Source organism: Agelaius tricolor, unplaced genomic scaffold (genome assembly GCF_023055355.1).
Source record: "Agelaius tricolor isolate 1412-34295 unplaced genomic scaffold, bAgeTri1.0.p SCAF_1, whole genome shotgun sequence".
In the NCBI taxonomy this organism is placed as follows: Eukaryota; Metazoa; Chordata; class Aves; order Passeriformes; family Icteridae; genus Agelaius; species Agelaius tricolor.
Window position 1 is genome coordinate 58,663,751 of NW_027269261.1, and position 17,795 is coordinate 58,681,545.

The window sequence follows — 17,795 nt, forward strand, 5'->3', positions numbered from 1 at the left end:
AGGAAAGAGAAATTTTCCTAATGTTGAGATTTCCGGCAGGTCAGCAGAGCAGGCGCTTTGCTCATGGAGGAGTCACCAGCAGAAGGCCAGTTAGAGATGTCTCATTCTGTTTGTTTATCATGCATGATCCTGGTTACCAGTTGCTGTGATATAGATTTCCACTGTTAATCAAGCACTTGCCATCCTGCTCATGACTAATGTAAGATAAAATGGGGTTTTTTTCCTGATGTAAAGCATCCCCTAATGGCAAATATCATCTCTTAATGAAGAATGGAGCTGCTGAGGCCAGGGATCCCAGAGGAAACAGATTGCATCCTTTCAATAGGAGGACAGTTGGGCTGTCAGCCCTGGCTGTCTCAGCCTTCCCCCTCCGGGCTGGGAGAGTGTGTCCTGAGACATCCCTATCCATCCTTTGCATTCTAACTACAGAGTTCTGATCAGATTCATTGCATATATACCACAGCTCACGTAGTGGTCTTTTTGCTTTGACAGTGCAAAATAACTTGTAAAAAGAGCTCAGAGAGGTCTCTCCTCACTTAATGCCTCAGAAAGCCCAATACTGTTAATTCACATCAAAGAGACAGTCACAGAAGTGAAAGGAAAAGCAAACAAAGTGCACAAGGCTGACACTGTGCCCTGCCAGCACAGTGCATTATGCTCGTAACCAGTGTCCTTCCTACTGCAGTGCACTGGGTCCTAGCTGGGAAGCTGCAGAGATGAGGAGAAGGCAGGGGACGCCAGGTTAGAGGAGTCAGGATCAAAATTTGGGGCAGGTCAGCAAGAGAAACTGACTCTTGAATGGAGTAATAGGAGGCACAGAAAAGGCTGAGGTAGTTTATGAAGTCAGAGATGATACAGGAGATATTGCTGTTGAAAGAAAGGACTGCAGAAAGCAAGTCTTACAATTCTATTCCTGCAAAACCAGTCTGCTTTTTCTCATGGGGAAACTGAGCTGTTTAGGCTGGAAGTACTTGCTTTGGGCAGTTATCACTCTCTTTTAGCAGTCTACTGCATACTTCAATATATTTATTTATAAAGCCTTTATTTTGTAGATAAACTTACGGCAGAGTTGCGCAAATCAGCAAAAAATTCTCAGCATTAAGAGCCTGGCTATGATGATGTGTGCTCACCCTGACTTCCCTTGGTACTTTTTCCTACAGAAAATTGATCCTGATCCTCATATCTGATTATTTACCCCAATCTGTGCTTCTGTCCTCATTGGAAACCCTGTTGTGCCATCCCAACAGCTGTAGAGCAAAGAGAGTCCATAATCTGCTTCTGTGTTGGCAGGTACGAAGGTGGATTAAGAGCCCGATGGTCAACGTTGAGAAGCATCCACACGCCAGCCTCAAATACCCGGGGCCCACTGTGATGAATTTACCTGCAGGGGATCCAGAGCTGGAGCCTCCCTTCTGCCAGACCTGCCTGAGTGACCACCCTTTCCAGCGAGGGATTGCTCCTCAGGAGGCCGAGTCCTGCTCCTGGGAGAGCCAGAGAAACAGCAAAGTAAGCCACTCTTTCCTCCCCTCAAACTCTGTTTACATGTTTTGTACTGATAACAGGTCTATACTTAAAATGGTCCTGTATTTAAGAGATTGTGTGCCCCTGGAAGAAAAGGGATGTTCCAAAACCTGAAACTCTACTGACCAAGGCTGTTGTGCACATCTGGGCTCTGCTTTCTACCTTGAAATTTGGTGCCCATGGAAAAGAAAAGACTCTTCACTAAAGTGCTATGATGTACTCTCATAGTATTTTAACAGATTAGCAATAATAATAAATATTATTTCCCTGTTTTACAGAAACTGGGGTGAGAATAGGTGATATTATCTTTCCAAGATAGTGAAAAGGACACAGACTTGCTAATTTTTTCCTTTCTGTCCAATAAGTACAAGACCACCCTTCATCCCCTCTACCCCCCAAACCATGTCTAGCTTTCTTTTTAGAAATCAGAATTTGGCTCAGGGAGTTTTCCCAAACAGAAGGTAAACTATTCAGGGGGTCTTCTAGCAGAAGGAAAACCCTGTTTTGCCTCAAGTCATGTTAGTATGTAATAGATGACAATATTCCTCATCTAGTGCTGGGCAGTTACACACAGACGTGAAGATGGCAAAATTGGGAGGGCTGAGATGGAAAGGTCAAGGAGGGGCTTTTCAGAGGCAGACTTTGGACCTTTTTTCATTGTTCAGCTCCACATAATCCCTGTGGAGAAAAGGCAAATGCAGAACAGAAAGTTTTCCGCAGAGTCTGTCATCCCTGACAGAATTATCCCTTGCCTGGAAATGGTGTGCAAAAAAGGAGAGAGTTGTAGAAACATAAAAGCAAACAAATAAGAATCTTTCCAAGTACAAAGCAGAGCAAATGTGACAAGGCATTTATCAGAGCCTTAGCATACAGCTCACAGCAGAAACATTTTTTTCAAACTACATTTGCTGCATTTTTAAACAGGGAATTCCAAGCAGCAGGTAAAAATGGAAGTCCTGTGCACTTCTGAAACCCTGCAAAGGCATTGTGGTTAAACATGTGCAAGTGAAGGAGCTAATTACTCCTCCATTTTACTTCATTAAGAAGATTAGTTTTGCTCAGGCTGAAGCATTAAAAAATGAAAGCACCAAAGACGCAGGATTCTGCAAATCCTTTGCCCTGCTATAAATCACATGTACTCCTGTAGAGCTGTAGGGCCTCACAACTGATTTCCATTAGGTTTCACATGCATGTGGGGCGGATTTGGCTGAATGCAGATTCCCCTGGACCTCTCTCGCTGTCTCCTTTCTGCAGGCAGTGCAGAGGCTGCTTACTCAGCAGCCAGAGTTTGCAGCAAGGGAGATATTTTGCACGCTGCTTTAAAAACATCATTATCTGGCAAAAGACTTCTTGGATAAAGCTTTCCTGCATAAGGAATCTTTTAAGTAAGTTAAAGCATGGAGTCCTTGATGTGATTAAATGTAAGGTCACTGCCTTTTTCTCTACAGTAGAACCAGGAGGAAGCTTTCAATAATAAAGGCTGAAGGAGTTCTGTGTGTGACCTTTTCAAAGTTTAAAGTGAGTTTCTGGGTGAGATTCTGTTCGAGGGTTACAAGTGGCACAAGCTGCATTAAGTGTGAAATAACTCCCCTCACTTTAAACCAATGAACTTGAACAGACAGTTCTGTATTTCAAGGAGAAGAGAACGTGATCTCTGTTAAATCAGCAGGGAGCTTGGATTGTGCCAGTCATCTCTCCTGGATAACTCTTGTTTCTTTTTCTCCACTGCTCTTCCTTCTCTGTTTTTCAGTACTGCAACCAGGTACTGGTATCATGATTATAGTTCCTTTGTGCTGTGCTCAACACCAACCCATACAAGGGTCCTCCTGACCCTGTTCTTTTGCTCAAGGGCAAATTAACTCAAAAACAAATCAGCTGTGAAATATTATTAAAGGCTTATTCTAGGCAACATGTTTTTTCTGACACGCTTCAGGCTAGTCTGATCAGTTTAAAAAAGGCCTTATAAAAACCAACCTGATTAAAACACATCACCCAAGGGGAGACGTGTCTGTATTGCTATTCTTATTTCCAGTACAGAACAAGGGAAAAAATCATTACTGCTTGTTTACTGTGATTGTAATTATGTAGTGGAGTCTTTAAAAATTGACATAGCATAAATAAGATTATTTTGAAACTAAAAGTATTTTAAATAATGATGTTTTTTTCTTAATATATGCTCTCATTTCCACTTCCCCAGGCTTTTCTATTAAGGCATGTGCCAGCTGGAATTTATAAAAATTATTACTGATGTAACATCTATTAAGTCTCCTCTGTTATTTGTACGATAGTGTACAATCTCTGCATTTTTATGAATTTTTTTCTGCTTTGCTTACAGTGGACTAGATAATTATCAAGCATTGCCAGATAATCATGCTAATTTTCACATGACTGGCTTACATAGGTATATTATTGTTTTTTGTAACCGATGTGGATTACTTATATAGGAGCTTATATCTGCTCTACTAGTGTAACAGCTGAAGCCCTAAGAGCTTGGACCACTGCCAGGGTAGTGATTTACAATAACCAAACCTCGCTTTTCCACGTCTATCTGCATAGTTCAGGTTGCACATAACTCACTGGCTTGATGAGGAGGGTAAATTTGCTTTCAAAATAAATTACCATGCTGTGTAATGAATACCTCGTGTTAGTAAGCTGGTTCTGAAAGAGCAGGCAACCCATGTCTTAGAGTTGCATTGCAGTCTGCTAAACAGGGAGAGGCAAACATGGTGAAAATTGGGTGTGATTTAAATCTCTCAGGTGAGGGTTTACCAAGCTGGGTTATAAGAAGCAAATCATACTCACATGCACACACACACACACATATAAAATTCTTTTATGCTCTGCATGACCTGTGTATTCCACTTACACTGTATTGTTATGCCCTTCTTTCAAACCTTTCTCTAAATAAGCAAAAGATAGGACCTTGTTAGTGAGCTCAAAATAGCTTTCTTTTTTTTTTTTTATTTTCTCTCAGCCAAGAGCTAGGTTCAAGGCTTTTTCTGTTCTTTCCTCTTTGTCTAAAAAAACTCCTGCTGCCCTATCCATCAGCTAGCATCTGTCCTGAAGCACCACAGACACATCTCTATCTAGGAGACCAAAGCCTTGAATGACTAGAGCTGTCTTTTCTTTCCATAGCCAAACAAAAGCCCTGAGCAGCCCCTAGCTAAGAGGTGGGAGGAGGGAAAGGGCGAGCTAAGTAAGCCTTTACTCCATTCAGGCAACGTGACTTCAGCTGGCCGGGAGCATGTCCAGCACGGCCATGGCTGTGTGACAGACGGGGCACTCAGGGCTGCTGAGCAGGGTGCTCGGCCCCAGCGACCCCAGGAGGGGCCATCCCCACATCAGGGACCACGTCTGGATCTCTTCACCCTCTCTTATCATGTCTGGGGGGCAGGCAATGGGAAAGAGATGGAGGATACTGAGGCAGTTCCTTGTCTTCTTTCGCCCAGGGCAGTCCATCCATGCCCACTGTCTTCTGTGAAAGAGCACCAGGAGAATCTTAATTAGGGCTGCAGGGAATTCAGTGCTGCCACCTTTTTGGAGAAGTCCTTTGCAGCTTAGTGGAAATTAATTACTCTCATGGACACCTTTGGATCATGTTATTAGATCCATAGCAAGAATTTATTTTTTGCTACTGGAAGTCTTTCAAGGCTCCTGTGTATAGAAGAGCTCTTGAATTCAGTCAGATTTCAGCACTTAACCATATTTCAAGTCTTGCTTCAGAGATGAGGAATGCTGAAAGAAATGTACCCAAGCCAAAGGCTGGACAATTATTCGAGACAGTTTTAATTACAAATCTCTCCCACAAATAACATACAGCTTCTAGAAACTTTCATTTGAGATGGGGTAAGAATATGTTTCAGATGAAACATTTTGCATAAAGGGGCATAATAAAAATTAATGCCTTTTAATGGACTAGGAAAATGTGGAGATGAAAAAAATCTGACTAGCTCTCCATAAAGAAAGAGTTTGGTGACAAATCTGAGTGGGATTTTTAGGGAAATATGGTTTTCTCACACATTTTAGATAAATAACCCTCCTACATTTAATGATCCGCCTTGGTAATGAGGCACCCTGTGATTTACACCCTGGTAAGTGCTAGTTAATACACTAACATATGCACAACAGAGGAAATGAAAATCCTGGAAACCCAGTACGGGACAAAAATACTCCTGGAACCAATACATGTGAGAAGTGCTGCAATAAAAGACAATTTGGAAAAGAAAAGTAGATTTAAAAAGGAAGTTTGGGTAACAGAATTACAGAATTGTTCAGTGAAATCAAGTCTGGAGAGGACTGTGAGAGGCTCCAATAAACCTAGGCAAATTAATAACCTAATGGCACATTACACTTGATAGAGGCAGAAACACAGTAATGCACTTTGATGGAATAATTATAACTACCCAGTACACCCTGTAGGGTCCTGAGTTAAGTGTGATTATTCTAGAAGGTAGCCCAGATGCCACAGAAAGTGGCTTGGCTCAGGTCAGTCCCACACTCAGCAAAGCAGATGCTCTATGCTCACATTTAGGAGTACAGCCTTCCATCCACTGAGTCTGCTTCTGTCCCTTATGGAGTGACATGGGGAAGGATGTGAAATAGATACATCTACTGTGAGTGAGAGCAGCAATACCAGGGCAACACATGCCTCTGAAAGGCCTTGCAGAGCAAGTTTTATCTTTTTTTTTTCTTCATTTATATAATGAAATCCAGTTTGGAGTGTCTGTCAGAGACCCTGGTAAGTAGGATCCTTTGGAAAGATGTTGTCAAGGAGCAAAGGACAGACAAAGAGTCAAATGGTCCCTGAGCCTATAGCACAGACTGACATTGGTGTGACCTTTGTTGTCTTGATGGGATGCCTCATGCAGTGACTTAGGAAAGACTTATGAAGATTATCTCGATGAGTTTAGGCTTCTCTTTTGTCCCTTCTTGTTCTTCTTCCAGGAGAAGGACCTGACAGAAAAAAAATGTTGTTAACATCATTCCAGAAAAATTATGGTGCTTTATTTGCTAGCTCCATGGTAATATTGAAAAGTAGAAATAAGTCTGAAAAGAGAAAATTAAAAACAACTGAAAAAATCCCATTTAAGCAGCGAAACAGTAAGAAAATCTTGTATAAAACATTTGTGGTATAAAAGACTTAACATTACAAGCAGACTTTAAATATAAGAGCTACAGGGATATGCAACTGTGTTCCAAAACAGAAGAGTCAAAGTTAGTGGCATCTGGCTGAAGTCTAATGTATTCATGCGTAGGATGTTCCTGCCCTACAGTGGGTTACTCCAGATTCCAGGGTATGTTTTGCTATGGCCCCTAAGACTGGAAGATGGTGGCTTATCTCACTGAGCTGGGAAACTGCCCCTTGTGTCCATAAAAGTGACGTACAGAGAGATAATCTATCAGATAACCCTTTTCAGTGCTCCCTGTTATAGTGAGAAGGACATTGCAACATAATCCTAAGGAAGAAAATGTTAAAACCAGTAAAGGAAATAGTTCTATACTACATGTGATTTAACTTCAGAATCCACAGCCACTGGAACTCCACAGTTTCTCTCACCATTTTTCATTTACAAGTAAATCCAGATATGATACATTGCTCCAGTAATGTATTGTAGCACTGTCAGAAGATTAAAGAGAGTTTTAGAGAATAAAGTGGTTCAAGATGAGCAATTAGAACAGTAAGGAAGGTATTTTGTACTCCTCTTCATTCTGCAGTTTCTGCTTGTAGAAAGTCTGTCTTTTCTGGATCATCACAACTCAAAGTTGTAGCTTAATCCTGTGAATTCACAGTCTCTAATGAAAAAGCCATTTTTCACCAGCAGAGCTTATAGCTATTTCCTAAATAGTTGTTTCTAACTGACTACACTAAAGCTCTTTCAGCTAATGATATAAATGTGTCACTAATGAGGTTTTGATGGAATTTGGAATCGAGTTCATTTGAATACTTACCTCCCCCCATAACTACGGGCTTATTTACCTGCCAATAGGTCTCTGTGCTTTTGGAATTTGATCATCTGTATATATGAAGACCAGGCACTCAAACATTATTTTATTGCAGATCCTATAGCTTTAGCAAAATGAAACAATCGCAGATTTCTCTGTAGCTCAGATTTCTCTGCAGCTGTGAGTATCAGCTGTGAAAGCATCACACGAGTGAGGTGGGAACAGGCTTTGTTTCAGGGATTCAATCTAAATGCAGTACGTAGTTACATGGGTTTGTAATGGATTGATATAGGGTTATTATGGATAATATTTATTTAGACAAGTCAAAAATGTTTAGCACAAAGGCATTTTCAAATGGAAATGGCAAAGCATAGTTTATAAATGCACAGGCTAAAATTATGTGTAATTTCAGTGAATGGGAAAGACTGAATAGCAGACAATTGCCTGTGGGGGGTTTTACAGTCCCAGCTGACAAAGAGAATGTCTATACAGCACAGAGCATATAAATCAGCTCCATGGCTCAAAGAAATTATGGGATACATCAATCATCTGCTTTACAAATACGCAGTGAGGCACTCAGTCATTTGTACATCCATCACAGGTCTGTTCAAGTGCCACAGACTTAGTAAATTAATTGGACAAGTCAATATCAAAATCTAAAAACATGTTCTCCTTCTTTTTGAATGCTGGTTCAACACGACTGAAGATAATTAAAGTATTTCTTATTTTAAAGAAACTGTCAAGTGTTTTCCCTGGGGATACCTACAGCTGGAAAATGATTTATTATTCTTTCCATGGGGTTTCCACAATACCTGAACTGGAAATGACATTCTTTTCTCTCTCTTTCTTAAGTTATTTTTTTCTTTTAATATGTTTTTTATCTAGCACCTTTTTGAGTCAGAGATTCAAATGACTTTGCTGACAGTCAACAAGATGAGAGAAAAGTATTCCTTCCTCCTCTGGTGGTAGTAACCCAAAAATACACAGCAGAGTGGGTAAGAGGAATCTGGACCAAACACAGTCGACCAAATTTCTGTTTAGTTTTGTTCTTTCATGCAAGATAGACAAAGCTCATTTCTGATTATCAACTGGTCAGCCACATGAGACCAAGAGATTTTTCTCACTAGAATTGAGGAATGTTCTGCATTTCTCCAGAATCCAGCTTCTGGTAATACTTAGTATCTGATATCAAAGAATACAGTGGACAAGACCAGTAAAAAAAGCAGTTAGTTTGAAAGAATTTTTTTCCCCCCCAGTCAGTCAAATGCTGTGCTAGGTTCCTTTGGTCTACAAAGGTTCTATTTAGCAGGAGCAACTGGAGTTGCTCTCCTCAACTAGAGCTTGATTTTAATCTGTTTATTGGCCATCTTGTAATCATTGCTTCAGCTCATTTTGAAGATAATTCCGTGCTTCACAGTAGATAAACAAAGGAGTCTGCTGCATTGTGTGACAAGGTCATAAAAACAATCTGACAGGCAATTGATACTTCTCTCCTAAAGAGTAACAGCACTACAGATAAAACAAACCCTTTCATATATGTGTTGTTAAGACCACGTACAGACAGCTAAAGATTAGATCTGCAAAGTAGCTGAGTGCATCCCCTGGGCAGTTTGTGTCCACCCCTCCCCACCAAAAGACATTGCATGGCCTGCCTAGACTGTGCTTTTGAGTATTGACAAGGGCTGGTCTTGTGTGCCCTTTCTCTCTAAAGAAATTAATCCCCAACCCTGAAATATGTTTCTTAAAGAAAACTTAGTTTCTTCCTCTGGCTCCTCTGTGTGCCCTGGTGTGTCTACCCCTGAAAGTCCCAGACCAGACAAGACACCCAAAATGCTATGGTCAGTGCTAGTAACACAGTGAACAATTTTTTTCTCATCTTAGCACTGGAGATGTTGCATGCCTTTGCAGTTTATAAATAGGCATCACTATTTTTCTGTCTAGAAGTTCCAGATAACCTCTTATGTACAATTTTCCTCTTCGCACAGAGAGGTTATAATTGGCAAAGAACTCCATTGTAAACTCATGTATTCTGTAAATCCTATTATATTAGTCAATACAGTGCCTACAATGCTGCTCATTTAAGGTAATTTAGTGGAATCCACACCCCAGGACTCCTCAGTGTCTCTTCTCTTAATACAGTGTGCTTGCTCTATGTCTAATTATAGAGTTTCCATTTTGTGAAATCTTTTCATCCTTCTGAATAGTTAGCTCAGGATGTTCTAAAAGAGTTTCTATAATGCACTCTCTAGATTTGACAGATGCATGATAAATCAACTTTTTTGACCATTTGCATTAAAGGAAATATAATTATTTCCAAAGCAGCAGTGCAGCTGCACAAAGACTTTGTTTGGCCTATACTGTATGACACAATATTAACATTTACCTTTAAAACAAATAGAAACTCTGCTCAGGCTCAAAACAGTCACACTCTCTCAAAATTATTTTGGAGCCTTCCTAGAAAAGACATTATTGTTTCTAAAATCCTGTGGCAGTTTTGCATAAGTTGGAGAATTAATTTCATAGGGCGAAAAAAAAATCAAATTTTCCTGAGACAGAGCTTAGGAGAATTGTGGGGGTGGGTGTCATCTCATCTGATGTCTATAAAAGTCATATGTGTCTGGAAGAAGAAGGAGTCAGGCCCATGGGAATTCCATAGATTGAAAATACCAATTTAAAGGAACTTGAAATGAATCTAACCCTTTTAATTAAGAAATTCTTAAGTGTGAGCTGTCATGTGAAACCATAAGGGTTTTGCTTTCCTGTGAAACTAAGAATTTTTTTGCGGATAAGTGGGCTTACAGACAGAAGTAAAACCAAAACAACATATAAATGTGTTATTCCAATAAACATTTGACATGTGGTGTGGTAGCACTTGATAACATCTTTGTTCTGGAGCAGAATCTATTGCCTCCGGTTACATGATTAAATTTTGCACACACCTAAGTGCTTCAGAATAGTGCTAAGCAAGCAATTAGAAAAGAAAAAAAGAGGCTGGATTTATTTCTCTAAGCCATGAAGAAGGATTAAGAATGGTCTTGAAGAGGATCTGGTAGGATCCACCCTTGCCCTTGAAAGATAAGACAAGCTGATGGGGCGGGGGTACCTCCCACATATTATTAGGAGAGTGTGAAGTGGAAATCTGAGGACTATGATTTAGATAACTCAAATCTGTTAGGTGGGGAAGACAAACACCTCTATACTCCCAAAGCATCTTTTAACTACTAGTCAGTAATAAGCTTGTCCAGGTGAAATGAAGGATGCTGTGAATGCTGCCTTTTGCAGCTGCATCACTGTTAGAGTACACGCAAAACCTTGTAGCTTGCTTGAACCCTGGGAATCCTGAAACCCCTTATTTGAGTATTAAGGGGTTGTGGGGTGAAGGTGGGAAAGAAAGCTACAGTTCCTGTCTGCTTCCTATAGGTCTCATTCTTGAGAGTGGCCAAGTTTTGCCATCAGTGATCCAGCTCTATTCCAAGCAGACTCATGGAAGGCAGGAGAAACAGATCTGATTTCTATAGGTTGGAAGGACCTGTCAAAACTGGAGCATTTGTTGACAGGCTTGGTCTATTAGATAGAAAGAGAGATTGATGCTCTTGAGAAGCTTTTCAAAAGCCACTCTTAAAAGGCAGGACTTAGATAGCTGATGCTAATATTACTCCCTTGATTGTCAAGATACTGGCTGTTGTTACTGTGAAGCACCTAGTGCTGCTGAAGAGGTAGCTGCAGAGGTTCCTATACACCTAGAGTTACAGATTATACTCTAGAAGGTTGATGTCTAAAAGCTAGCTTTCATTGAGATGATGATGTTTGGTTTTATAAGGATTTTTTTTTAATCTAGCCCGCAGAAATTGAAACTCTTTGAGAGATAAAGATATTTTGGCTTAAAAAGCTGTCCTTTCATCAAAACAATTCCCCAAGCCCCAAGATACATTTACTGAAAGAAAAATATAGCTACATGCAAAGCCAAATGCATACAGAAATGCAACACAATCCTTTTTTCTACATAATAAATGACAGCTACTGAGGGAATGGCTACAGATGAAAAGAACAAACTAGCTTTCTTTTCTAAGCACCAAAGGGAAACACATGGAACAATGAAACTGTTGAGTAAACTCTGTCAAGATAAATATCATATATCTGAAAAGAAAAGTACTTTTACAATCCGATTACTATAACTTGAAGAATTTCAGACATCTGTGTACTTCAATCACCAAGAGGTTTTTTTGGTCAAAATTGGAAGTCCAGAGTTTTTCTGTTTAGTTTTGCTTTCATATGCATCACTGAGATGTTATAAAGTTTTTAGTTCCAGCTGTCTCTGAGGGTGGCTTTTGTTTTTCAAATTCAGCATGTCAGCTAACTATGCTTATTATATTTCTAATGTGTCAAAACCACTATTTAATATCAATATTTGGATTGATTCTGAACATTGATACTGTCGAAGTTCCACCCTGATAAAGCACTGCTTAATACTTTCTACAGTCTATAGTTTTGGGGTGGACTCTGAAGATCAGGATCTGGGAATTCATCCCTAGAAGGCACAGATACCCCGTAAAAGATTTTTATGCACAGGTGGTGGTTCCTCCATCACAATGTGCCTCTTCCAGGGTCCTGTGCATTATAGGCACAACTGGAAGAAAAAACTCAACTGCAAATCTGTCATTTCCTGTGCTAGGTACAGCCACTGCCACTGTTTCAGTCCAAGGCTTTGTCTGCATTTGGTGGGGCATTTCACACCCAATTGAGAAGACAATCTACTCACAAATCTGGCTCCTCCTTGTCCTCTTAGGCTTGCCTGTGGTGGCAATGTTTGCAATATTCGGCCCCTTTGTCCTCTTACAGCTATGGAATTGCTGCAGTGGTCTGTGAATCTGTGTTTTTACTACATTAACACATGTTGAAATCTGTACTGAATCTAGGCTTGCCCCAGTCTATAACTGCAGGAGCTCAGGAAAAAGGCAATTTGGACACTCTCCAAGCTTGTTGCTGCAAAACTCAGATTGTATCACTGCCATGGATGCCATAAGCAGCCTGATTCTTCCTTACATTTCATTCCAGCAATACTGAGAAGAGTGGAAATAAGACCTGTAGGAATATTTACGGATATATAAGCCTATACAGCTTCCTTTATGAACTGTCAGCAGATCTTCAGAGGACGTTGTTCCTTTAAGTTTTGCAAAGAGTTTTCATGGGGGGAAAAAGGTCTGGTGCCTTCATAGAACATTTGTCAATATTATTTTTCTTTCGGTGAAACTGCTGTGTATGCTTAGTTTTGAATTTTCAGTGTCTTGGTAGCAGTCTTGTGGTGAGGCTGATAGTAACAGACTTGCTCAATTCTGTCACAACCTCAAAATCTGTTTGGCTCTAACATGATTGTTGCCAGTTTTGGGTGGGTTGGGATTATATGCTATCATTTCACTAAGAATGCTGCTTCAATTTCTTTGAGGGAGAACCAGAGGCTCTTCTTGGACCAAAGCCACAATTCATAAGTCAATTAATCCTGCTGACAGTCTTAGAGAAAAAGATCGACCACTGCTTATGTTACATCGGCTTTAAAGTTTTGTGGACAGCTGGAAAGGAAAAGACCTACATGCTGAATAAATCTTTTGGAGGAATGGAAAAACTGAATCTCTGACTCTAACCACAAGTGGGAACTTTCTTCAGAGAGATGTGTAGCTATGAACCAGCATTCCCACATCTGATTAGGTAACTGAGTGCAAGCAAATACTTGTACTTTGAAAGCAGGAGCAACTATTTTTCAGAGTTGTAGTGACTGTTGACACTTACAGGTGTGTTAAATATTTTCCTATTTAACAAATCCCATTTTTCTTGATGCTATGACTAGAGATAAAGTGAATTGGAAGAGAAAGTATTAACACATCCAGCAGTCCTGTTTTGGTGCTTTTATGATTTGAAATAAGCAGTGAAATATACCTTGTTTTATCCTTTCTCCTCAAAACACATGGCTAAAGACAGTTCACAGCAGCAGAGGCTAAGGACCAACAACATGCTCAGTGGACATGCAAGCAGTTGGATGTTTAACATTTAACTTTTGGACAGACCTTTTGTACAAGATCAAGTCTTGTTAACGATGACAATATCAAATATTAAACTGTCAAATGTTCAGAACTAACATTGTTTGCAATTGCAAAGCCAGACTGCAAGGACCATGCAGGCCCTATTAATTCCTTCCTTAGAACCTGCATTGTGGATTGCAAAATTTGGTTTAATCTGATTTAAACCAAGTTTCAGCCAAACTGGATATTGCTGAATGGCTGACCAGTGCAAAAAACAACCATCCAGATAAGAATGATGTTCATACAGAACTTTATGGCTTAAGTCCCTTGATTTATTTTCTGGGTAGAATGAAGTTTTAGAGTTTCATTTTACCTAATGAGCTGCATGAGTTATTCAGCCACTTTTGTCTCCTGTCAGGAGAGCCAGAAGAAACCCACTGATAAGAGCTAATCATACCCTTCACATAGCAGTAGCCTATTCATTTAAGTAATTTCAGTGTCTCTACCTGAAATGGTGAATAACAGTCACTGCCCTCATTATCAGGCCAGCATCACTCCACCTCCACCACCTCTTGCAAAATATGGGTGTAGAATAACATGGGCTTGTCATAGTTGCATATGATTCCATTTCAAGTTTTGCACTCACACAGTACACAACAGTGGCATTATTTAGACATCCATTTACATCTCCTATACAGCTTTGCTTCATTTCTTCCTCTGAGCATTTATTTAACAACCATTGCAACTATAAATGAACATAAGTAAAAAGGTACAGTTTTTGCTAATTTACTTTATTTCCCTGCAGATATTTGTAACAGAGGTCTCAGTCCTGAGGGTAGAGTGAGATTTTTCATTGTTTTAAACAGAGAACGAGACTATTTCTTCACTATGTCACTGACTTGTCAGAAATTAATGGAAATATGATTTCAAGTATAGAGCAGGTAGACAATGACTCTCCAAAACCATTTTGCTTTTAACCAGCCTCATTTCCTTTCCATTTTCAGGTCAAATGATTCCTTAGCAGGGAATAAGAAAGGGAGAATGATCAGATACTCTAAAAAGAAAGGGTCAAACCTAAGTACAGTAGACAATCTTTTCTGGTAGTATGTTCTTGACCTTGATATCACAGGACTGAACTGCAGTATTATGAAAATATCAACACTTTCCAGTCAGTAGGACATTGAAGCTGTCCCTAAGCAAGTGACATTTGGCTTCCTCAGGGTATGAACATCTCAGGCAATGGGAATGCAGCAGGGCAGTTGGTGAGTGCACCATGCACTTGCTGCTGGTGGGTCCAGGTACATTTCAGCTCCTCCTGCAGCCTCACCTTCTGTTCTTCAGTCAAGCATATCTGCCCTGTATGAAGAAGTTTGTGTTCCTGACAAGATTAAAGGATGTGCCAGACAGCATCCTTGTACACAGGGACAGAGATGACTGCAGGGAGCTCCCCACCACTGCCTGCATAGACACTGCACAGGGGTAGGGGAACATGAGAGGGATTAGGCTATGGTGGCATATGTGGTGGAAAAAGAAACTTGTGAATACCAGGAAGATTTATAGGTCTCACAGAATCCCTCAGGTAAATTGCTTCTGATTTTCTCAATGGCTGTAAATCTCAGCTGACTCAGTGTGGACCCTGCATACATCAGAACCATTATCCTTTACCTACTCTCACCAAGACCTGGAGCTGTGCTACAACAAAACTAATTATCCAGGAACAAATTTAGCCCTTTCCCTGAGTAATTCACCCCTGTTTCTGAGCAAATCCTATACACATGAAATTTTGAGGGCTTGCTAATCCTATTGGCAGGATTTCAGATCCACTGTCTTAACTGAGTTTCAGTCCCTTTGTATCTGAATACATGGCAGAACTACAAGCCTTGGAAAAAGGATCCCCAAGTGCTTGAAGAACATCAAGAAAATACACAGAAAAAAGGGCTTCTCAGCTGGTATAAACCATGTAAAATGTATGTGTAAACTGATTGTCATAGTTATGTAAGAATGTATTAGGGGATATCACTTCCTCATGAAAATGAATTGGAGGATTGGAAAATAAAGCCAACTCCAGATTCTTTGAACTGAGATTTAAGTTTGAACAAATCTTCAAACTCTTTGTTATTTAGATTTTTCATCTGTAAAATTGAGATAATTATCCAATTAATCCTCAGGCTCAGTATTTCAAGATGCAACATATTATCAATTTTCCCTGCCTCATGGAAGGCATACATCACTGCATGAGTGGTCACTGCTTTTCTTTCTTCCCATATACAGAAAAATATAGAACAAAGCAATATTGCAACCAGTTTTCTATACTAGTGTCTAGGACAGAGTGAGGATACAGTCTAGAAGGTCTGCAAACTGCCTACACAATAAGCACAATTAGTATCTGAAACAAAATCCAGTCATATCTTCTCCCTGGCAATAGGTGCTGTGTGACTGAACAGCCAGAGAACAATTATCACTGTGGGCAGATGTGATTGCTGCTGAGACATCTCACTTGCTCATCCATGGAAAAATGCTCCTTGCTCAGGCCAGAAGCAATTGAAAGCAAGCTGGGAGCATGCAAGGTTCATTGATTATTTCTGAGGGTTTACAACCCACAGCAGAGAATTAGTTCAGGCAGAGTGGGAAGTGTCTCCAACATTTGCCCAAATCTTTAACCAAACCTGCAGTGAATTCAGTTAACATTCGCTTTCCTGCATTAACTGTTTGTAAATGAGAGTGGGATAATGTGCAAGTGAATGACTTTGCTCTGGTTAGAGATGGCAAGGACCAGAAAATACAGTCATGACACTTTCAGTCTGATTCCTGGGAAATAAGGAAGTATAGCCTTGGAAGGTATCCACAGCTCTGAGGGACCCTGTGAACATGTGGGAGCTCTGCCCACTCAACATGCCTTGTTCATTGAGAGTGTTTTGTCAGCTCCACATACAGACACATTTTTATGCCACTGTTTACTTTAAAGTTAAATTCAACACTCAAAATTATTTCAGGCACATTTTATAATTTTTATTACAGCATACAAAGCATTAGTTTCTTTGTGATAGTTAAATTGTAGTCTTTAGTTTGACCTCCTTAAGTCTACATAAAAAGAGAAAAATGGCAATAAGTCCCATTTTTGGATAGTCTAGACATGATCTCTGTTTCTATTACACCTTGTCTTATTTTGGAAAGTACAGACAATGTTAATTAAATGGGAGTTCTTTTTCTGAACTTGATTTAGGATATAGGTACATATTATTGTAAGTCAACTGGAAGGGCTCAAATTTATAGCTCTGTTTGCTACTTTGTAGGAACTATGTGTATTTCTCCCTTGTGTCAAAAAAAAAAAAAGATTGTTTAACCCTGTATGAGAGGGCCACGATGACTTCATCAAAAACGAATTTGAGAGGCAACTTGATCATGGCCTACAAATATCTTCTGATGGAGCAGCTACTTGTAACACAAAGCTCTTCAAAGAAGAGATATAAAAGCACCCTGTGACTGGAAGATCAAGCAAAAGCAATCAATAAGAAAAAAGGTGAAAAAAAGGTTGAACAAATAACTCATATATAAGGAAAGGTGGATTTTACATCACTGGAAATCCTGAAGTTCAAACCAGGCATAAAATGCCAGAGGTGAGGGGGGTGAGGTAGCAGTAAACCTGACAAGATTCTGTAGCCACATTTTGCAGAATATTGGACAAGATCATTGTACCAGCTACTTCTGACTCTATCGTTAGGTACCTGAATTTCCACTCCATTCAGCATTGTCTGGTCTCAAGATTCCTATTCAGTCCCATGGAACAAAACACAGATACAAATCTGAACTCAAAGTCAAACTCTTTCAAAATCTGAGGCTAGAAAGCTTGGATCACATATGTTGGCTTTAGCGAATTTTTAAACTAAGAGAAACATGTAGCTTTTAAAAAATGCTCTATTCAATGCTTTTATTTCCACCATCTGACATAAATAAAGATGTTAGCTGTTTTATAATGATCAGTCTAAATAACACTTATATGCATTATTTGGACTAGTGTAGTTCTACTGTAGAAAAAGCACTGATGAAATTTCATGTAAGTATATGTAATAAAAGTGCTGATTTTCACTGCTGCTTGTCCCTTGACTTTGTTTTCTCAAGAGGAAGGATTCTTTCACTGACTGAACAGGTGACATAGCTACAGCATGCTGTACATTCATAATGAATTGCTGTCTGATGCAGCATTTACACTGCACTGCAGGTTTGCAGTTTCATTGTTCCCAGGCCCCTGTCCTGTGAACCACAATGCAGTCCTTCCTCCTGTTACATCAACCAGTCTCATTCACACTGATCTGGCTC

At 39.8% G+C, this 17,795-nt stretch overlaps 1 protein-coding gene across 1 annotated transcript in view; it reads left to right on the top strand.

The window, feature by feature from the left end:
• Positions 1-17,795, top strand: part of SGK1 (serum/glucocorticoid regulated kinase 1) — a 69,881-nt gene that overhangs the window by 21,172 nt on the left and 30,914 nt on the right. The window contains exon 2 of the mRNA XM_071436229.1: positions 1,291-1,506. Coding sequence (XP_071292330.1) covers positions 1,291-1,506 — 216 coding nt within the window. The remainder of the gene's footprint in view (positions 1-1,290; positions 1,507-17,795) is intronic.